The 22,554-nt window shown below is 38.6% G+C and overlaps 1 protein-coding gene and 1 long non-coding RNA gene across 2 annotated transcripts; one reads left to right on the top strand and one right to left on the bottom strand.

Moving 5' to 3' along the window:
* The first annotated feature begins 193 nt into the window (after positions 1 to 193).
* Positions 194 to 9,402, top strand: LOC136296336 (uncharacterized). The gene is made up of 6 exons (XR_010722895.1): positions 194 to 270; positions 646 to 835; positions 1,976 to 2,183; positions 2,311 to 2,501; positions 7,450 to 7,531; positions 9,288 to 9,402. It is a non-coding gene; the product is annotated as an uncharacterized lncRNA (long non-coding RNA).
* Positions 1,735 to 21,995, bottom strand: LOC136296335 (inter-alpha-trypsin inhibitor heavy chain H3-like). The gene is made up of 22 exons (XM_066195338.1): positions 21,900 to 21,995; positions 17,866 to 17,889; positions 16,569 to 16,735; positions 15,458 to 15,562; positions 14,874 to 15,036; positions 14,001 to 14,111; positions 13,411 to 13,536; positions 12,870 to 12,986; positions 11,962 to 12,130; positions 11,521 to 11,646; positions 11,096 to 11,277; positions 9,943 to 10,128; positions 9,501 to 9,640; positions 8,909 to 9,063; positions 7,093 to 7,098; positions 6,312 to 6,338; positions 5,350 to 5,400; positions 4,873 to 4,986; positions 4,105 to 4,309; positions 2,843 to 3,015; positions 2,250 to 2,361; positions 1,735 to 2,148 (listed from the first exon to the last, which is right to left on the bottom strand). The coding sequence occupies exons 1-22, from the start codon at positions 21,987 to 21,989 to the stop codon at positions 2,019 to 2,021; spliced, it is 2,679 nt and encodes an 892-aa protein (XP_066051435.1). The 5' UTR covers positions 21,990 to 21,995; the 3' UTR covers positions 1,735 to 2,018.
* Positions 21,996 to 22,554: the final 559 nt, after the last annotated feature.

Raw genomic sequence — 22,554 nt, 5'->3', positions numbered from 1 at the left:
GCTGCGCCCAAACTGCAGTGCCTGAGCTTTCCCAGGCTGCTGCTGCCCTGCTAATGCAGTTTTCCCTCACTGCAAAGAAGCTCTGGGCCAGGGAATTCATTAAGGTACGAGAAAAGCTCCTCACATTGTTCAAAGATTTTTATCTGACTTCGAATAGACAAGTTGTGCTGACAGAGATTTCTGTGCTTTCTGCAGAAGCCTGAAGTCGCTGGTGTGCCTGGCTGCTGCAGCTCCCAAATACCCTCTGCACGTGTGCTTTCCTTTCTGAAAGTAGGTGACATTCCCCTCTTTCCTTGAATAATTGTCTTAATTTGTTGCTTAGTCTCTCTCCTCCTTTGCTGTCCAAACCCCGGAGTGGGTTTCTGCTTTCCTATGTTCCCTTCCCTTGCACAGAAGCTGAAGGCAGATGCAGTGATGAATATTCAGCACTTTGTAATTTCTAATTCCAACACAGAGTAGTGTCAGTGTATATGTAACAGGTCTATACATATCTCACAGGCCATGGCCCCACACTTCTCTTTTAACCAGCACTGTAGCCATCAGTAGGAGGAGTAAATGTTTTATCTAACTGTGAGCATCTCTCTGCTGCTTCTCTCTGCCCTCTGTTACCTTTAGCTACATTAGCTGTTACCTCCTGCCTTGCAGGAATCTCCCAGTGCTTATTGAACAGAAGCCTTGCACAAGCAGACCAGAGCCCCTGACAGCAACTAATGGCTCCCAATTCAGTCACAGACAAGACTCCTGACACCTCCAGAGACTTGCCTCATCCTCATAAATCAAACAGGAGAGTTCTGGCTGGCCCAGGATTGCCTTGTGCCCAAACTCTGCCGGCCAGGTAGGTCAAGGTCTGCAGTCCACTGCTCAGTTTTACTGTGTTAATGGAGCAAGTGAGGACGGGACCAGCCCCCTGGGCAGTGCCACAGCTCCTGTCTCAGGATCCAAAATGGATCATTGCTTCATTTCATTCTATTCCATCTAATTGATTCCCTTACAAAATATTTTAGAACTATGTAAAATTAAGCTTGTTCTGGTCTTCTCTCGCTCCTTTCTGTTGTTCTTCCTGCCTTCCTCGTTTTTCAGTCACTTATTTCCTTCTGTAGAAATTACTGCTTTCTTTCACCGTTTCTGTCTGGGTTTAGCAGGCAAAGATCTGCAGCCACTGTGACACCCTCTCCCTTCACCTGTTTTTTTTTTTTCTTCTACGAAACTGCTGCTTTCAGTAAAGGATTCAGCTCCTCAAAAATGTTCGTATCTCCCATAAACTTAGCAGTAAGTATATCTGTCCTCAATTTTTTTCTCTTTGATTTTTCTGTTGCATTTTTGTTCACCTCTACCCTTGTTCTTTCAATTTAAGCTATCACATCTTCTATCATCTGTTTCTCTGACTACACTCCTCTTTTCTCTGTGTTCTGCATTTCAGTTTTCCACACAATGACTTTTTTTCTTTGTCCTATTACTCTTGAGGGATTTTCTGCTTTGCCATGTCAGACCACAACTGCCTTTTTGTGGCTGATTTGATTAAAAGAAATCTTGAAGTAAATAAGAAATATGGGGGGGGAGAGAACATGTTTTTGGTTGGTTGGGTTTTTTGCTTTAGAAGTAAGCAAACTTGTGCTCAATTCCAAAATGCATCTGGCACCCTAGGCTTTGTGAAGCTGGCATGAGAACACTGAGCTGTCAGAATAAGAGAACCAGGCACTGAGTACTGATACTTTAATTTAATCACTCCTGACACTCAATTATTGACTAAAAATTGTGTAGAGAGTTTCTGTTATGTTTTACAAAGTAACATTTAAAGTCAGAATTTTAAACATAATAAGGAGGACACTTCAGAGGATGAGGGATCTTGCTTTTCAGATTGGATCAAATACACAGTAAAACTCTGTAGCAGAACCACCATACCTTGTCCTTACTAAACATGGTATGCCTATATGCTTTGAATAGTTCCTATATGTTGAGAATACTGTTCTTTCAGAAAAATACTGTCTGCCTGTGCATTTGGAGGAAGTTGTAGTTGCTTAAAAGAGACTGGAAACAATATAATCTGTGTGAGCACCATCTATCAGGCCAGCTCCATTGTCATGGACAAACCAGCAAGGAACATCAACGCCGTGTTTAGGATCTCTTCTGTAATCCTTTTGCCAGCCCCTGAAAGGGAAAAACACAGCCATGGTAGTACTGAGGTAGGAACTGCACCTGGACAAGGAATCTTGCTTAAATCTTTGCTAAAGGACTTCACTATTTTATACCTTGTTACTATCAGTTCATTGTTTTTAACAATCATTGTGGCATCTGGTTTTTTGGGATCAGACCCAGGATGAATTTCAAGGATGGTGAAGTCAATGGACCGGAAAAACTGTCCTAAAAAGAGAAGTGAAAATTACCATTTCAGGCATTAAAACAGAAGCAAACCAAACAGAAATCCCAGAATTTCTACATTCCTCTACTGGTTTCCATGTCCCTTCAGGGTTTTGATTGGATAAGCAAACACCAAGTTTCAGGTAAGGCTGAACATATGCCTCTGGTATTATTGGTATTATTGGTATTATTTTCTGTTTATAACCCAGAATTGCATCCACATCATCTGGACATAAGTTCCAGCTTCTGACTGCCCAGAACTATTACAGCCTTTTCTAGATATCCTTCAAGACACCTCTCTTGGTGTCTTGTCTATTCAGATGAACTTATGACATGTTTTAGCTTTTTAAAAATCAAATAATCCATGTGTTGACCTCTGAAATTTCTGGGTGTGATTATTCTCAGCACAAGTACAATATTCTGTCTATAAATTATGTAGCCTCATAAAGAAAGACCGTCAGGGAAACACTAAACAAAGTCATACCTAATAATCCATGGGTCTGTTCAGACAGTTTATCACTTTTCAATGTATACAGTCCCAGGAAATCTTGGTGGAGAGGATGTTTCTTCCATACTTGGTGCAAAACAACAACAAATGAGGCACCACTGCCCATTGAGAGCACCAGATTTTTTTTCTTGTTAATTATCAGAGTTAAACTGAGGAAAAAAGAAAAACAGGACTTAGAACATCGTGGTTACCAGAGTTAACCACAACAGAAAGAAATGTGAGAAGAATAAACAAATGTAGCTTTATAAACTGCTCAGTGTTTTTTCAGAGAGAGAGTGTACTGCCTGTTTTGGTCCATGGAGTCTCTCTGTGTGTTCACAGACAGTCACAGAATCATATTAAATGACACTGGAAAACACTACGTGGCCTTTAAACTTTTGAGTAAGATGTTTTTAGCAAAACCTGTCCTTTAACAGTGTAATTAGTCACAGACAGGTTGGTGATATGTACAAACAGCACCTCCTGCTCAGTCATACAAATTCTATTGATAAAACCGTCACTTCTTTGCCTGGATGCTACATGACATTTTTTCCTTTAGTTTTTCCAGAAAAGTCAACTCCCAAACTGCCTATTTTAGTGCTAGGGTAGAGAAGATTTGTTCCTGATTGTGTCAGTGATATCATCCATGTGTTTATCACAAAAGAAAATCATGTGTATGAATGACAGTTTGCTCTTTCTGCTGCACTACCAGGCCTTGAGAAGGCAGAAATTTTATTCTACACAATGAAATGTAAAGGAGGAAGAAGAGGAAATTTTGCCTGTTCCTTCTATAAATCTTTTGCACAGATATAAATGATTCTGTAATAGATCCCATGAGAAATATACCTGCTGACAAGGAAAAATATACCAATTCTGTAACTGCCACAAGTTCCATTTTTAAAATGGAGATTTTTTTTTGGAACACTGTTATGCCTTTGAAAGGTTACACACTGAAGTTACTCCTTAAGTATTTGCAAGACACTGCTACATAAAGCACAATACTAAATCTAGTTTTAGCTTAGTCACAGCAATAGAAAATCAGGGAAAATACTTCATTTACTTATTTCAAGCAGAGAAATTTGTGACTAATTCAACAGTAACACAATAAAGTAAAGAGCAGAATCCAGCAGGGCTTGAATCAATTGCTTGTGTAGATTCACACATGAATCTTAGAAGTCTATTATTGATCAATATTTAAAAATATTTTAAGAAGAGAAGAAAGTAATACAAGAGCCTGACACCCTTTCTGTAAGTCTTACCCTGCTTGTTGGAAGGTGACTGAGTCCAGCCAGGTGAAACCTGTTTTTTCATCCCCATTCTGAATTGTGATCGTCTCAGGAGTTACTGTCAGCTTTACACCCAGCTGCTTATTGGCAATACCAAGTTTTCCAAAATAGGAGTTTTGGATCTTTGCATCACTATTTGCTCTCTTATCACCAATAAGTTCTCCATTGACTGTGATGCCTAATACAGAAATGAAACAAATATTGTTTATTATAGACAGGACCTGACCAACTGATGTCAAGGAGTGTCTTGAAAATTTAACAACTTAAGAAATTAAATATGAGTTGAAAAATAGATCAGAATTACTTGTGTATGTTTGTACCAAAGCAAAATAAAGTTCTGGGGGGTGTTCTGTGAATTTCCACAAAGCCAACAATCATTTTGTTGAGAAAAGTTCAGTTTTTCCCAAAGCCCAGAGAGTCTGTGATGGGTACAGAGTCTGAGTGACATCAGCCTCTCTTTACCAGATATTCCACAAATTGGCGACCTAAGGATTATTTTATTGCTTCTACTACAACTCACTGAGTCAAATTACTACTCTCAACCCTCAGAGTGGTTTTTAAAATAAGTTTAAAAGTTCATTTTGCTACAAGAAGTGAAAACAGTCATGGTAATGGTACACTACAGGACCACCTGCTAACTTTGCTGGGAACAAAAGCTTATGCATTATAAAGAGAGAAATAGCCTTTAAACACATTTTGTTAGAAGTATCCTGTATTTAAAAAAAAAAGTTTAAAACTTACCTGTAACTGGGTCATTTATTAAATTTAAGATCATGCCAGGGTTTTCATTGATATTGAAACAAATGGCATCTTTTTTTTGTGGTACTGATATAATGAAGTGTGGGTCTCCATCAACTGTAAAGGCAAATCACTGGTGTCTTTATAGTGAAACACAGGGTCAAAGCTCCATATGAGCATTTAATGTTTAATATTTAAATTTAATAACTAAATATAAATTATTTCATAGAAAACAGGCAGTTATCTGATGGGAAGAAAGACTGAGAAAATGACCACATATTATTTCAATTACTTGATCTTTAGAAGACATTGAGAAATGTTTAAAAAGTAAATTCAAATACCCGCCCCTTAAAAATGAAAAATGGCTACTTTTATGGAAGGGAATTATTGAAAATATTAATAAGAATTGTGTAATTCAGCCTTAAATTTAGACTTAAAGCCTCTTCTGTTCTCTACACAGACACTACTCCAGCTACTTACCACTAGTATACCATGTGGGTTGTGGTGCATGTGTGTGATATAGTGGTGAAGCTGCAGAAGGAAAGAAAGTTGTTAGAAAAACTCATACCAAATTGGAAAATTGCATGGCCCATGTAAGATGTCAGGGAATTAATATGCTAGGTAAATAACTAATTGCATCCTAGTTTTTAAAGCATGTAATCTATAGAATGACAGTTCGTGTGCTGTTTTTGAATCAAACAAAACTTCAGGATAGAGACAGATTTCGCTTGTAGTCTAAACTGCTCTGAGGGTTTCCATATAGCCCAAGCAACCTTTTTGTAGGACATAAATATTTCAGATTTGAGGATTAAGCTATCAGCAAGGAAATGCAACATCATCCATTGAAAACTTCTGACTTTTTGACATTTGGGTTGGTGTTGGTTGTTTTTTTGTTGTTGTTGTTGTTGTTGTTTGGGTTTTTTTCCAGAATGAATTTAAGTCTTTTCAGTAAGATTTCAAAAAAACTAGACAGAGACAGAGACTGGCACTAATCTCCAGAGAAAAAAAAAATCTAACTCTCCCATTTCCAGGACTGCACAGCCAGCAATTTGCTGGATCAGTTGCTGTCTCTTGAATAAAACAGATGCTTTTTGCACAAGTGACTGAACACGTTAATTTAGCCAGAGATGCTGACATCACAGTCCCTTGTTTCATATAATTCCAAAGGAAATGCAGAGCTAAGTCCATCCTCTGTTCTTGGGAAACAGCTTTCAGGAAAAAAAATGGTGGTTTAATGAACAGGCATTCATGCTTATAAACTATTTAGCTGAAACTTTGTCACCTCCTATTGTTCAACCACTAAGTTCACTGTTTTCAGCAGTGAGCAGAATTTGGTACTATTTCTTTAAGTGCAGTTGTACTGCCAGAAAAAGCATCTCTGCCTCAGGTAATTTCAGTTGACAGATCCTGCTCCATTTAGAAAAGTAAAGTAAATGACTTACCCATCAAAGGACCTGTGAACATCCCTGCTTGAATGAAACAAAATGGTATTTTAGAGGCTACAAAGACCAAAACCCAATCTCACCTACTTCATTTCTTCTTCCTTCCAAAATCTTGTAATTATGTACAAATTTCTAAATATTCCCAAGTAAAAATTTAGTAAAAACAGTTTATTTAAAATTTACAAAGCAACAGTCTTGAAGGGACTGAAAGCACACCCTGCTTTCCCCCACAAATGTTCCATCTCCAAAAGCACGGGGTTTGCTCTTGGGACTGGGACAACCTGCTGTTCTCTGATCCCTCTGTGCCTCCTTGTTCTAAACTGTACTCCCAGGAAGGAAGAAATGCCCACCTGGTTCCACATTTTTCTACTCTTCTGCTCTCTTTACAACTGAAATTCTGTCGGGGTGTCTGTAGACAGGGCTCTGTGCTTTAGAAGTGGCAACCATGGCATGAATGAAGACACCTTTGTCTCCAGTCATGAGATTGCTACACGCAGGTACCTGGAAGTCCCCAGTGGCAGCCCTGGAGAACAGTTCACCTGTCCTGGGCCTGAATTCTATGGGATGGAGGTGGGATGCTGCAACCATCAGAGACAGGAACTAAACTGAAACCACTATTTACAAACTTACCCATCTGAAAAACTGTACATTTATTTATAACACGATCTTGATTAATTCCCCATGAACTTCATGAAAATACTGCAGCCCAGATCAAATATGTAATGTAGGAAATCCATCTCTATTAAAAATATTAAATAAATTTAGTAAAAAATGTACATACCTTCAGCTGTTACCACGGGCAGGTACAAGGTAAAAGGAAGAAAAAGAGAAAATTACAGTTTCAGTTATACAATTAAACAACAAGGATTCTGACCCTAATAAAACATTATAAAAAAACAGTTTGGAAACTCAACCAGCTATCTTCAGTATCTTGTAATGTCTCTTCTTCCCAGTGATACAACTCAGTATTTGCAGATCAAACAGAAATGTACAGAAAGTAAAAAGCTGTTATGTGGGACAGCAGAACTGCTATTTATTGTGTATGGGACAAGAGCTCTATTTGGAATTGTTTTATTGTTGTGCCATACCTATATTGCAAAATGTTCCTTACTGGTTTTACTATTTTGTGGTTTTCCAGGCATTTGGATGATTCTATTAAAACTGACTGGATGATTTGGATGACAACTGGATGACATTGATTTGTGAATTGAGACTTCAGGGTGAGTAAAACTTTTTTCTTACACAGGGGCAGTGCTTTGAGTATTTTCTCCTATTACTGCTCCATACTATCTACATACAGAGAAAATTTTCTTGGAAAGAGATTCAGAAAAGAGGCTTTGTACTACAAATACCTGGAAAGGGAAAGCAAAGAACTGAAGATGACTGAGTGGATGCCACTTGTGTCAGATGTTTGGGGGTTTCCATCCTATGGAGGGCAGCTGCAAACTTTAGAGTCATTATGTTGTGTGGTGACTTGAATGCTAAATTAATCATGCAGGGGTTTTATGTCAGTATCCCATTACCAGAGTCATGAAAAATACTGAAAAAAATTATCAGCAGAATTCCTGAAGAATGATTCAGAGTTGAAGGGCACTTAGCAATTCACTGGTTTCAGGATTTACTGCAGCTGAAAAAAACCTCACTAATCTCCAGTATCTCTGTTATGCTAAAACGCCTAAAGTTCCTATGCCAAAATCAGGACATTAAGAAGTTTTTCATCCAGAAGGCAGCAGAGAGCCCACACAGAGCCTCCAAGGAACTTTTAGGGGCTTTAAACAAAAGTTGGGGAAAAAAAAAAAAAAAAGAATGCTGATAGAAGAGACTGGAAAGCCTCTGTCAGAGCTGTGGGATGAGGGTGGCTCAAACAATACATGGAGATGAAGTTAGGATGGCTTGGGGGCACACTGAGCAGAGAGCACTGCCTTGCTTGGCCAAAGAGCAAAGAGGGACAGAATATTTGTTACACAGGGGTTAAACTGAGAGGCTGAAGTGTAGGAAAGAATGTTTCACTGAGCAAGGAGTTCATAATTAGCTAAAATATCAGAGGAGTTGAAAACAAATTGTGTGTTCTCAATATAATTGCTTCTCTTTCTGCAATATAGATGTGACTATTGTGTTTTACACATCCATTCTCCATCTTTTTACAACCTGATACATCCTGCCTGAGGAAGAGCTCTTGCAAATTTTCCCTTTTCATGTGGAAAGAGGTTACTACATCTATCCTTAGGCTGAAGTATGTAGAAAAATAAAGGAGAAAGTGATGGTAAATCATCTGAATATAGCTGGAATATTAGATTAGAAATGCTTCTTTGGTTTTCAGGGTCTTTTTCTGTAATAGTTTTTCTATTTAGTTTAAAATACATTTATTTTAAATTTATAATACTTTCCCCATATGATTTAGTAATGAAGGATGGTTTGATGGAAATGAGCTTTACAATGAGAAGTAATTTTGCATAAACCACACACATGCCAGGCTTGGAAAGTAGATTTTTCAGATACATATTTCAAACTGTGCCCACATGAAAGCCTTTCTTTAGGGGAACATCAAAGGAACACTTGGCTTCTCAAATACAGTACAATTGTGTAGATGTCTATACCTTCAGTGGGTTTATCAGCAATCCCCTCTTCGTTGCCATTTTCTTCTGGTTTTGTTACCACCATGGATGTCAGTGGTGTTACAAATTTGTACATTAGTGACAGAGCCAGGGCTTGAGCTGTAAGGTTTTCCTTTTCTTCTCCTGTAGCTGTAAGGCTGAATACAGGAAGAGACTCCCAGCATCAGATTGCTGAATCACTCACCACACTTCAGATTAAATATTTTAAAGTAAAATCATTTCTCTGCAGGTAATTTATTGTTAAGATGTATCTGTTACAGTCTAAGAGCACTTCTGATTCTACTGTCTGTCCAAGAGAAAGGCAAAACTGTGCTTTATACTGGCAATAACTTAAAAGTGTTCCATTTGCAACCTGAAACAGGAATACTGAGGCCAGGGAGAAGAACAGCGTGGTGGATCTCCCTCACTGATTTTTATGCTTTCCCATTGGCACCTCAGCTTCACATCCTAGAAACTGCAGGAGTCAGAGGGTATAAGGGCTTCAGAGCTAAGGTACTATTATTATTATTATTATTATTATTATTATTATTATTATTATTATTATTCCAGTTATTATTATTTCAGGTATAATTACCGTTTTTCCAAGAGTTGTTCAATGGTAAGATAAGCCCAGAGCCTTTCAATATACTCTCCAAATATGTATTGTTGCTCTTGGAAAGCCTGAGCTGTTTGCTCAGCATCTTGCTGTGTAGTGTATGACAGGGCATCATTAGCCTGTTGGGAGTAAGAACATCCTCTGTATTCTCAAGTAGTAAGGGACTGACAGAACTTCCCAAAAATTAAGCCCTTTCACACCTAAAAATCTTATGAAATTGAAAACCAGTCTTGTTCTACCCCAGAAAATTGCCAGTGTTGGATGAGGAATTTTGTCCCATTACTCCTGGGAATTTAAGAGGTGTACACCATAGAACATAACCCAGTTTTCCACATTCACATTTTTGTTCATCACAATGGAGGGAAAAGAAGCATTCAGTGATTTTGTTTAGCTTACAGAGGTCAAAGAAATCCATACTTACACCTTCACCTCTTACATCTACAGACAAATGGTTTTGGTTGCTGTCTACAAAGCGCCCAGCCACCACAATCTCAGAGCCATCATAGAAATGCTTAAAGCTGTTAGTAGTTAGGTCTGATATTTCATTTTCTGGGTAGTTTAACTCCACATCAATGAGCATGGGATTTGACACCTCGTCATAAAACCCCTGTAGGATTGGAAAAAAAAAAAAAAAAAGAAAAGAAAACATTTAACTATCATTGTTTCTTTAATTTATGGGTAGATCAGTAACCAGAAACATCCGGCTATTTCAGCAATGAAAACCAATAGTGTATTTTATAAAAAATGTTTAGATATTTAGTTAAATCTCAGAGTGCAAGGCCTAGAAATCTACAAATAATGGAAATGAGAGAGGACATACAAACTCTTCAGTCTTGCTGAGAGGAAAAATTGAGAATGTGCTGTGGATGATGAGTTCCATCAATATAAATCAAGAGGGATACCAAACCTCCCATTATTTGATAGAGATAATTTTCTACACCCCTTCTCTGTAAAGACTGACATGAGAACATAATCAAAGGAGACTGGTATTGAATTTTAGGAGAGCTTGCAATGAAATCTAATATCTAATTCTTTGGTGAATTCTTCGAATGGCTGCTATTGGAATATGAGACTCTGTAAGGCCTACACCAGTTCCCACATCTTATGCAACTCCAAAATGCCTCTGGAGTGTGGTAAGACATACCTGCTTGCAGTAAGTTTCTAAGGAAAGAATATCTAGAGCTTTATGATCTGTTAACCTTCTTGTCCCTTGATATGACATTAACCACATGATCTGTGAGGTGCAGGAGATACGAGGACTGCAGCAATTCCAACAGAGTGTCCTTCAGAACTGTGACTTGTGTCATCCTGTGCCGAGTTTAAAGCTCCCTGCCACAGCCCACAGTATCCCCTTCTACTGTCCCTGCACTTCCTGCTTATATAAGAGAAGAGGAAAATGAAATGCAACTCAAAGTATTCTATGATTTTAATACTCTGATTGCAGCAGATCTAGAGTCTCCAGAGTATCTCAGTATCAGATTACACATTAGGATTTGGATTATTTGAAAACAATAACATGAACAGTTATCTGACCTAATGTATCTCTGATCTCATGTACACGGTAATTACTGCACCTGAAGCTGCAAAGCTGCATCAGAGTCAGGATAGATCCGACGGGCTAATCCTTTATTCTCCAGTGCCATCCTCTCCAGGAAGCCATAGTCAACACCACTGCCAAAGCCAAGATTGTATAAGGTGTATCTACCATCAATGGCCTTCTTCACTGCTTTCTCAATCTCAAGAGTATTTGATACACCTGCATCAGACCAGGAAATGTTTGTTTTCCAAATAGATAAAATGATAGACAAAATCAAATGTGACTTGGCATGATCAGTTTTCTTAGGAGAAATCACCAAAAGCTTGATTTAGTACTATGATGCTGGTATAGTAGCATCCAAATCAAGAAAATATCCAGAAGTCAAAGCTGTAGGCCAATATTAGCTAGCCTTGTTTGTTAGTTAATGAACTCTCTTTATTATTCCATCCGACACAAACTTACCTACATTTGGTTGGCCATCTGTTAACATGATAATTATAGAAGCACTTCTCTTGGGCACAAGGTTTTCTTCATGAGCAGCATTCAGAATATCAATTCCTCTCATCAAACCACCATGCAAATTTGTCACTATGAGGCAGACATAGAAAATTAGGTTCAGCAAAGGCTGTCAAAATAAAGGTCCATTTTTCACTGGGGTCTGAAGAGATTTCATTACAGTAAGAAAATGAAAGATTTGGATTCACAAGCAGGGAGATGTCTAGATAGAAAAGTACCTGGACTTTGGAAACATAAAGAGAAATAGATGTCATGTTCTGATTAAAACTGAACTTCAGGAGTGCCTCATCAGCAATCTGAAACCCCAACTGTAGCATTGTGTTCACAGAACCAATCAATAAATTAACTGACTCAATGACCTATTGGCAAGGCCAGTCAAGTACTTACTGCCTTGAGCAGAAATTTGGCTAACAAACTTCCTCGCTTCATCCAGATTCTCAGGAGTGGCCTTGATTAATGTTTCTTTCCAGGTAGATATTTCACTATCAAATAATATGAAATTGAAGAAGTCATCTTCCTTAATGTCATCTAGTATTTTTAGCAGGGCTTCTTTTGTCTATATGACAAAGAGATTTAAATATATGATTCAACGTTTAACAGAATATGTGCTTACAGATTTTACATCATTAATCTCTCAGCACTGGGCTACTTTTTACTCCTATACAGTACATACTGCAAAAACTCTTGTTCTGTTCTTGCCAGTTCCTGTGTCTATTTCAGAGTAACTCTAGGGAAGTCAGCTGCAATAACATCTGGTAAATCTTTGTAGCTGAGATGAAAATCAGCTTTCCTGTCATGGTTGGTTGCTTACACTGAGATAAGCTTGCATGGCAAATGGGCTGCAGGTTAGTGGAGAAGCTCAGAAACAAGCATGCCTGGATATTTTGATGCAGAACCAAAACCTGAAAATTCAGAACATTAGCTCAGTCCTAACTCTGAAAAGAGCTGCTGCTTCCCAGATACAGAATGAATAGAGAAAATGCACATAACCTCTATGCACAGCTTATTTTGGAACTGTCAAACACACATGACAGCACTCCGTGGAAATGTTGATAGTTAGAGTTTTGAACTAATGATATTTATGAGTAAATATCAGCTAAATGTATAGATTTTGTAACACTGCAAACTAGTACATCTGGCACTGGGCATTAGAGAGGTCACACCACCGAGCCACTTTGTACAGCTTGAGCAGCATATGTGCACTGTAAGGCATTGTGTCCCTTCCAGCACCACCTCCCTCCCAGCACTTTGTTCCAGCTCTTTCACTGGAACTCTATACTAATGTAATAACTCACTTGTTCAATTTCTCTTCCACTCATCGAGCCACTAGTATCCAAAACAAAAATAATATTCTTGGACAACTTTGGAAGATTCGTTGGTGCAAAGAAGTGTACAAAGTAGCCATTGACAATCTGAAAAAGACAACGTTAAAAAAACCCCACGCCACCACCACGAAGTTTGGTACATTTTAAATGTAAGAGAGATAAAGGAGATACTATTTTCATTTAATTTTTAGCCTCTGAGTGGCCTAAAAAGTTTTAATGGCCCTGACCAATCTCACCTCTATCCATGGGCTGAGGAATGTCACTTAATTGCAAGCCTGGTCCTTTAGTTCCTGCTTGAGCTACAGTGTTAGAATATCTGTCTCCAGCTGTGTCACAGCTATACCTGTTCCTGGTCATGGACTCCACTGTTTTGGATCCCACCCTGAGGACTGACTCCTGCTCACACTCAGCTGTCTGTCTCTCAGGAAACCGCTGGCCCTCACTGCTCACTGACCTTTACTGTGCAAGTTAAACTGTTCAACAGTTCAGAATTTCAGGTTGTTGGACTTACTTGCAAATTATCTGGAGTTGTTCTCGTCACGTCATATCTTACAGTAAAATCCCCATCCAAGACAGACTGTGAGCAATTTGCACAGGTTCGCTGCTGATCAAGGGTTGGCTTGAAAGAGATATGGCCCTGAAAAGAAAAGCCTTCCTTAGACCTGAACCTTAATAGCTGAAAATCTACAAAACACATCTGCATTTTTTTGAAGCTGGTATATTTATTTTCACAGACATAAGAACAACCTGTTTTATCAGGTTGGCTACTAGATTGTATGTATCCATATGTATTTAGAAATTTATTGGTGGTAACTGACACATGAAGGCTGCTATCCAGGGCTTTCTCCATAAGCTTACTTCCCCATCTGCTCTGGGTCAGTTCTTCACTCTGAACGACACCTTTGATAAAACTGTTGTATGTTTTAGGAATTCTACCACCCCCATATAGGGGAAAACTGCTTGTCAGCAATTCAGATCCTCTGTAAGAGATAATCTTACTGGTAGCCAGGTTTCCTCTTGCTGCCATTGCTAGCACTGAAATCATTATTTCAGAATTATAAGCATAAATAAATAAATCATGGAATGCAGTAATCAATGTACCTTTTTTCCTGAAAAAGATTTTTTAATGGTATTTTGCAGCTCATTGGTGATGAATGTTCCTTCTGCTTCCAGCTCAGTGATACCCTGGGGCTCAAAGATATCTACTTCAATCTGAAATATTAATTGAAAATTTACTGTCATTGATTAAACTATGATGTATCAACTCAGCCATTTACAGGAGGATAAGCAACTACAAATGTGAGAGAGGGCTTTTCATAAACACAAAGAAATTGACTTTTGTAATTCATAATAGCAGTTCAAATCTACACTTGTGTGGACACAATTTGAGCCAAAGAGGCCTTTTCAAACACAGAAGTTAAAAACAACGCCAGAAATAGGTAAACTTTAATAGAAACATCACATATTGGAAAACTAGATAGCAGTATCATATGATGGCAGATAGGCACAAAAAGCTGCAGTATTACAGAATGTGACATACGCATCACTGTGATTTAAGGATAGTGCTGTTTCACAGTGGTGTGAGAAAACTGGAGTTCATGCTATAAAGATATTTACAATTATTCGTGTTGGAATTCTGGAAACTTAGATTTTAAGTATTAATCCCAGCTCTAACACGAAGAAAAGAAGATAAGAAAACCAACAATTCCAAGGCATTGTAATAGCTTTTTCAGGTTTTCATACAAGATTTCTTTTGGAATGCTCAGTAGATGACCAAATTTGTCAGGTTTACAAGTAAAAGCCTGCATTAAAGCATGCTGGTGAGTGCCCCCCATGGGACTCATGAGAAATGTTATCATGGCCTTTAGCTTACCTGTGAACCAATGGGAATGACCATGGTACTCCACTTTCAACAGATATACAGAATTTCACCATCTTTTAATTACAGTCAAATTTGATCAGTTTGCCATTTACCTCAAAATCTTTGACAAGCTGCTTTGGTTTTACTTTGATGAACATTTCATATTTTCCAAACTGTCGCTTTAGCAGTTCCTCGTATGTGAGTTCAAAAGTCACTTTACTGGCTGCTTTAATGTTGACTGAGACAGTGAATTTTTCTGTTTTTCTTCCTGAAGCTCTGTATTGAAGTGGGTAGGAAAAAGATCTTTATCCTCTTTCACAATATTTATTGGTGGTGTATGATTTTCGAAAGGAAGCAAAACAAAGATTGGAATTTTGATCTATTGCTAAAAATCATCAATCAATTTTCACAATCATACTCAACCTATAGAATTTATTCAAGTTTCCCTGTGAAATTAATCCTTGGAAGAGGTCACACAAAACCAGTGAAAGTTGCAGGAATAGCCTGTCCATAGTTGCAGACAGTGCCTTGCAGTGAGAAGCTGTATTTCCTTTTTACAATTTGTGCCACGGTAACTATAACATAATGATTGTTCTTTGGTCCCATAATGTCAGCAAAGTGCCAGAACACAGCATTTCCAATCTCACAGTCTGCTATGGAGTGATGCTGGGGAAGCCACACACGACATGATCCTTACTTAACAAGACCAGCAGTCTGTCCTCTTGAAACAGCCTTCTCATATTGCTTTTTTGCAGCTTCCTTTTCCTTTATAGTTCCAGGATAGGTGACACCATCGATTGTCCTGCAGATGAAAAAGTCCTGGTTCAATTAAAGGTTACCACAGGAATTCTCCCTTTATTGATTTGTTTGCTAAGAACCACTTTCAGAGACCTGCTATTGCCAAGATTTGGGCCCTTTCACTGAAGCCAGGCTCCTCAAAGAAGTTAGCTGGAATGAAGAGCTCTGTGCTCAGTATCATAAAAGAATCCAAACCATTTTTTTACTTCGAATTAGATCAAAACTGGGCTACAGCAACACAACTTACACCTGCCATATTCCTATACTTCAGCAGCTTCACCATCTCATCTCACGGCAAACCAACTCTCTGGATGTGACTCACCTGTCCAGATGTCACCATCTACAGAGAAGCATTTCATCCTTGAACTCCTTAGAGGACTAAGCAGCCATTTCTCATCACCTCATTCTATCACAGAAGTTCCGAAATGCATTATGAGTGGTTGTGCCCTAAAACTACTGCTCCTCTTCACTGGAGATAAAGCAGGCACAGTGTGATTAGCAGAGATGGATGTGCTTAACTGACTCAAACCTCATCATGGTGGAGAACTGCACAAGATTGCAACTGAAAATACAATATAAAGGAATAATTCTACTTTCTGTCTTTCATTCAAATAAGATTTTTAAATGAAGACATAAATTAAGCTATAATGCCATCAGGGAAATTAAGAAATGGAACTTTCCTGGTTTGATAATACCAGAGTAAGTAAGAGGTATTTCTGAAAAGGTGGATGAATATGCAGGAAAGGTTCCCCATTCCCTAAGGTTCCCTTCTATTCATGATGATGAATAGATATAATTGAAAATTAGTCATCTTTTCTACACATGTATCAATGTTTGCCTTTCTCCACATATCTTGCATGTTAAGTTAATAATACCAGAAAATTACCCAGGAGGTATTTAGAAATCTATTCAAATGGCAAAGTAAAAAATGAACTTTTGGGTTCAGTTTCTTCCAGTTGAATTAGCACAGATTTTTAGTCTTCCTTAACAATATTGTAAAGATCACACACATGCTGAAGTTGGTAATGAAGGCTGTCTTAGGGAGTTCAACATCAAAGAAGACTTCCTTGGACACATTTCCACGATTGACAGCTCGACTGGTGATGACGTTGTGTGCAAACCGGGAAGTTACTTTACTATCAATTTTCATGCTGTAGATTTCTATCCCGTTGACAACCTGTAGATGGAGAAATGAAAAAAGACAAAAAGAGCACTAGCTGTTACACTCATGTGTGTGTTAATCAGTTATGATGATATTTTTAAAGAGAACCCACAGCAGGACATTGATCACTCCAAAGCAAAAAGAAAGAAAGACTTCATCTAAGAATTGGTGCACAGCTGTGTGTCCTTGGATATCTGTTTCACTGGCATGATGGTGCTATTCAACAAGTTATAACTGTTGATTTTAACAAAATACTACCACGACAGCAAAAATACTGCCATCATAAGAATAGGTTTTTTCTACGGAGAGAGTGACTTTTTATGGTTATTCAAAGAGCACAACTGCTTACTGCTGCCTCACTGTACTAGTGACTGTAGTTATCAGAGGAGTGGATGACTCCTAGAGCAGGGATGTAAGTAATCCTCTTGTTTAAAAATAGAACAAATGCCTCCAAACTCTATTTTATGTTATACTCAGCTTCCTCCCAGCTGGAGCTCTGTCTTTTTTAGACAAGGAAATGGGCAAGGCAATACTGATTTTCTTTGAATGCACAGGTATAAGGTTCCTGGACGCTAAGTGAAAGCATGTGTAACAATAGATGTTCCCATGAGGAACATCAAGGTCTGCTTCTTGCAGCAAAACCAGCACTGGAAAGAACCTTGGAGATTTTTTGGTGGGCCTGATCTCTGCTGATTGATTAAGAAGGTCCCCAAACAATCAAAGCATTTAAGCATTGCTGAAAGGGAATCCAGGTGTCAAGTGGAATCAGCCCCAGAGATGAAGTCTTTTGCCCTCCTTAGCAATAACTGCAACATAATAGAAAAAACAAAACCAACACAGAATGAAAGTCTGTTAGAGATTCAGGTGACTTCAAAACAACTTAGGTATTTATTCAAATAAAACGAGATCAAAAATCATTTGTTCATTCTCTTTCCTTGTCCAGAAGCTTCCATCAGAGCTTGGAAAGAAACTGTCTAGTTAGTCCTACTGCCTAAAACAGGCAGCTCTGGCCTGTTTCCCTTGTCACAGGCTCAGAAATATCCATTTGCTCAGACTGGACTCACAGAAACATTTTGTGAACACAGTAAGAATATTCTTGTCACCATAAAATCTTGGTAGCCCAGACAAAACCAAGTCTTACTCACCAAGTCATTATCAGCATTTCGCTTCTGTAAAGAGAAAAAACAGGAAAAAATCAGGACTTAGGTAGGAAAGCTGCATTTAGAAATAAATCCCTTAGCATCTGTATAGTTGTCACAAGTCAAAAGAAGTCCAGGAGAAGGGAGGCTTGAGAAAGGTCTTCATTAATAAACTGAAGTAAATTTGAGGGAAGAGCAAGTAAGGGATGTGAGGCAGGTTGTAGTTATTTTGCTTATGGCATTCCCAGCTTTGTTGAATCTTTTGGATTTCATTTGAAGTTAGTGTACCTTAAATACTGTGGTTTTGAAAGGTAAGTTAAACTTTGAATGTTGCTCACTTTATATTATGCTCATATGACAAAAAATGTGTCTTCTTCCAGCTGAAAATAAACATGGACCCTTGAAATATGAGGGAGAATGAGAGGAAAAGAGGCTCAAATGCTCAGTGTCATTTATAATTAAATGTCATTGAGACTAAAGCACACTGTAAACACAGTAAAATCTGCTTAATAGGTCTTCCTCAAGTATAGGTTGGCTGTATACTGACCTCAAGTAAACAAAAATATCTTTTCCTCATAGTGACATCTTTTTCTTGAGAATTCCTAGATATCTGGGTCCTGCACTACATATTTTCTTTTCAAACTTCTTTGGAAGAAATAAAAGAGTTGTACCAAAGCATAAAAACCCAGTTTGCACTTTTTTTTTTTCCCCCCTGTCACACAAATCCAAACTATCAGGCAGATGCACCCTTACATTTTTTTCAGACTCCTAAATTTGTCTCATTTAGCCCACCATCCTCTCATCCTGACATGATCAGGTAGGAAGGTAATTCAACAGGATTGAGAGGAGAGGCTGTCACTATAAAAGGCTGCATGGGGGTGGGAGGAAATAAGCAGTTAAAACGTGGGGGGGTTCCCATATTTGCTCCCAGAGTAGGTGCAAATATCAGAAGTTGTACAATATCACGTACTCTGCTCTGAAAGAGAGGACAGGCATTAAACAAACTTCCTGAGTGCTGTTAAAATAACAGCTTGTGTAACTCAATTCCCATCAGCTCAGCTGCAAACACCTTATCTCTTCTGGCTCCAAGAGCAGGGGGGGTCACATTTTGTGGAATTGTGTTTACCTACTACACCAAATGCAGGGGGAAGGACACAACAAATCAGATCCGCATCTCAAGTACTCTTAAGACTTTCAGTACCTTTCACAGGTGGAAACTGAGACACAGAGGGTTATTTTTTTGTTTATTTGGGGGTTCTCTTCAAGACACCATATTACATCTATGGTAATGCAAAGTTTGAGGGAGAAGGCTTCTCTTCTGCTGTTAAGCGTCTGGCAAAAAAAAAGTCTGTGTGCATTTCTTTAGGTTCATCTTTCAAACTGTTACTGCCATCCAGATGATTTCTGTGTGTCCATCTCTCCTTTACACAAGCATATTTGGATTCCTTTAATACCTGTATAGAGTGTGCACCAACTCAAATCTGACCTTTCCAATATTGGAATTATCTTTTCTGTATCCATACTGTCATTATAGCTTGTCATTTCCCCTTACAAAATACAAGGTATGCACCCTGGGAAATGAAAACATGGAACTGTGAAATGTCAGTTTGGTTGGTTGGTCCAAACTTTTCCTTACAGTGGAACTACCAGGCAGTTTATACAAAATACAAAAAAAACCCCAAACAAACAAACAAACAAACAACAAAAACAAAAATAAAAACCAACGAAACAAAAACCCAAGCAACCAACAAAAAACTATAAAAATGTGTACAGCTACAAATTCTGCAATTCTGACTACTGCTTCCAAACTGAAAGATACTGTACCTGCATTTAAATTTTATAGAATTGCTGTCGTGCACATTCTTTATCAGAATTAGGGCTTCAACAGTAGGTTTGAAGAGGCTCTCTTTTGATTCTGTAAATATTTTGAGGGGTACTCTGCAATTTCCACTGAAACTACAGGAAAAATGTCTCTGTGAAAGGCACTACTCACTTTGCACTTGGGCTGATCTTCAATGGACATACTCAGTCCAGCTGGACACCACCCAGCTACCTGCTCTAATTTACCCTGCTTGGCACAGGCGAGGGGATTACGTGACTCTGTGATTTTGTTCTGGTTTTTTTCATTTTTAATGATTCACTTGGGTGTAACTTGAGCCATCACTAACATCAAGGTCATTTTGAGCTATGTGGGCAAAAAGCAATGGTGTGCCGATCAAAATGATTACAAAATTCTAGACTAAAATGAGAATTAACATCCACTACCCTGGGTAATTGTTACTTGATAAAATGTTTCTGTATTATTTTCACCTATTTGCCAGGTGCACCAATTATTAGAATTTTATCATTTTTCAGTTGTGTGACAGCAACAAACTCTTCTTTTGTTTAATACTGTTTTGCTGTGGCAGCAGAAAAGAATAGAGGTGCAAAAAACCTATGGAAATTGGAGAGGAAAAGAAATTTGAACTCCCAAGAAAACAGAGGGGAAAGAATACAGTACTTGCTGAAAGAAGCCCTGATTGTACAGCCTGGGAAACTAAGCCACAGCATTACTAAAAGACTCAGCAAATATCGTACAATTATCTTGCAGCGACTGCTGGGAATCCACAACACTGAACGAGGTATTTGCATAAACCCCTGAATGCTACATAGGAAAACAAGGCATGAAAAAGATCTCTGAATCTACAGCAACATTGAAGATTTCATCACCCCAAGTGATGCTAATGGGGTGCCACGGAGAAGAGCCCATAACGCAGCTCATCGGAGCATGGTGTGCCAGCACACACAGGGAACTCTGATGTGGAGTTTTGTTCCACTTTCAGCAGAATTCCTGCCAACTGTGTCTACCTGGCTGTGGCTCTAAAAGCAGCTTTGACAGCTCAAAGGTCATCAGCCAGCCAGAATTCCAGCCCCGCTTTAGCACTGGATACTGCTTGCTCAAAGGAGCCAAGACACAGATGGGCACCGAGACCTTCACCCTACAGAGCAATCTCCTCCATTTCAATCAGATCACATTTGCATGAAGTACAGAACAGAACTGGGAGAATCAACTGACTTTTCCACAGTGCTCTGCATTTATGGATGGAGCATTACACAGAGCTTTGGCAGATTTCCATTGAGAAAGGCTTCAGCATTGCAAGACAAGCAGAGAACCACAGGCACTATGGTAATCAGCAGGAAAAAGCTACATTATATCTGGGCTACATGATGGTTAAATAATAAGAAATTCTTGCATTTCCAGTTTGCAGCATTAAATCTTACGTTGACTTTTAAAAAGTTAGACACGTTATTATCCTGATTTTCAAAGAAAAAGTCTTGGCAAAGATCATAACCTAATCAACTGCAATCAACTGCAACTTGCTTTGTCCTGTTCTACCCAGTAACTCAGAAAGCTCTCTAAAGAGATTTGCCCTCTGGAACTTCTTGGAGTCCACAGCCACTGAGAGAGAGGGAAATAATTTATGGAGGCAAGGAGTAGTGGCCAGCAACTTAACCAAAGAAAATTAGGCAAAACATCAGGCAGCACTGCCTTACTCAGAGATCCAGTCAAAACCAGAATGGCCCCTTCGAGAGATCTATCTCATGCTGTGCTAACATGAAAATCTTTTGAGAAAAATCCTACTAAGTCATTTGGATTGTGGGCATTTATCTTGATGCCATGTTACATCTCTGTTTTCTGCTTCTTAGAGCCATCTTTTCATTTGTATTCCTTAACAGGTGCCAAAGCCAGTTCCCCGGCAGCACTGATTGCTTCACACACTTAAATATTTTACTAAAATACATCACCATTATGTGGTGATGACAGTGAAAACAGAGGAAAGGGATGTTTTAAAAAGACAGAGACAACTTCAGAGCTGATTTAAAACAGAGGCAGATTAAAATCAACCAGTCTGAGTTCCAGCTTTTATCCTGTGTCCAGGGGAACCAGAGAACACAGAGCTCCTGCTGCCAGCATTGTATGAACTCTCTGATAAATGCTGATAAACTGCAAGAAATACATCTTTGAGGAGTGGGAGCCCCAAACACGGTTGATTACTTACCTTGATGTTTCTAACATGTGTTAGCAAAAAGTCTGAGGATGCAAGGGCAGGAATCAATACTAAAATAAAAAGCAATAGACTGTTTTCCATTTTGGAAAAAAAAGTGAGGTTCCAATTGGAATGGTATGAATAAATATCTAATGCTTTGTTTACCAAGTGTTAATAAATAACCCAATGACAGAAGTGAGATTAAGCATTAGGCATTTGGGAAAAATCAGACACTGGATTTTGAATTAGTATAACCTACAGAATACTGTTAGAAAATCTGTTAAAGAATTCACAGAATATTTCAGCAATGTCTCTTCTATATAATAGATTCACAGCCATTTCTATACTGGCAACCGAGATTAATCTCCACCCCAGACCCACTTTTTTCCCAAATGAAAACTGTCATCTTTCTGATACTTCTTTAAAGGCTTTCCCTGGCTCAAATTTACTGCAGCCATTACAGAGCTTGCACTCCGTGAAAGCCATTTAAGCTCATTTCAGAAGTACCCCTGTAAGTTCTCCGTATCACTCAGGTACCCGATTTAGGTGTCGTTATTTGACATGGATCCTGTCCCGTATAGAAACTCCCCATTACATGCGTTCCTATTCATCTTAATGGCTGAAGCTTTGAGCTCCCAGGTCTTGCGTTTTGCACACTCAGTGCGCG

This window comes from Chamaea fasciata, unplaced genomic scaffold, assembly GCF_029207755.1.
Source record: "Chamaea fasciata isolate MVZ Bird 193981 ecotype frontalis unplaced genomic scaffold, bChaFas1.0.hap1 SCAF_13, whole genome shotgun sequence".
In the NCBI taxonomy this organism is placed as follows: Eukaryota; Metazoa; Chordata; class Aves; order Passeriformes; family Sylviidae; genus Chamaea; species Chamaea fasciata.
This window is presented reverse-complemented; position numbering and strand designations above follow the sequence as displayed.

What these genes read in the sequence shown, in the direction of transcription:
- LOC136296335 (XM_066195338.1), bottom strand. Translation starts at nt 21,989, where the DNA reads ATGGAAAACAGTCTATTGCTTTTTATTTTAGTATTGATTCCTGCCCTT. An exon ending in CCAAATTTCTGCTCAAGGCA is followed by an intron (nt 11,647 to 11,961) that starts GTAAGTACTTGA and finishes TCTGCCTCATAG; the next exon opens with TGACAAATTTGCATGGTGGT. An exon ending in GTCACCTTCCAACAAGCAGG is followed by an intron (nt 3,016 to 4,104) that starts GTAAGACTTACA and finishes TTTTTTCCTCAG; the next exon opens with TTTAACTCTGATAATTAACA.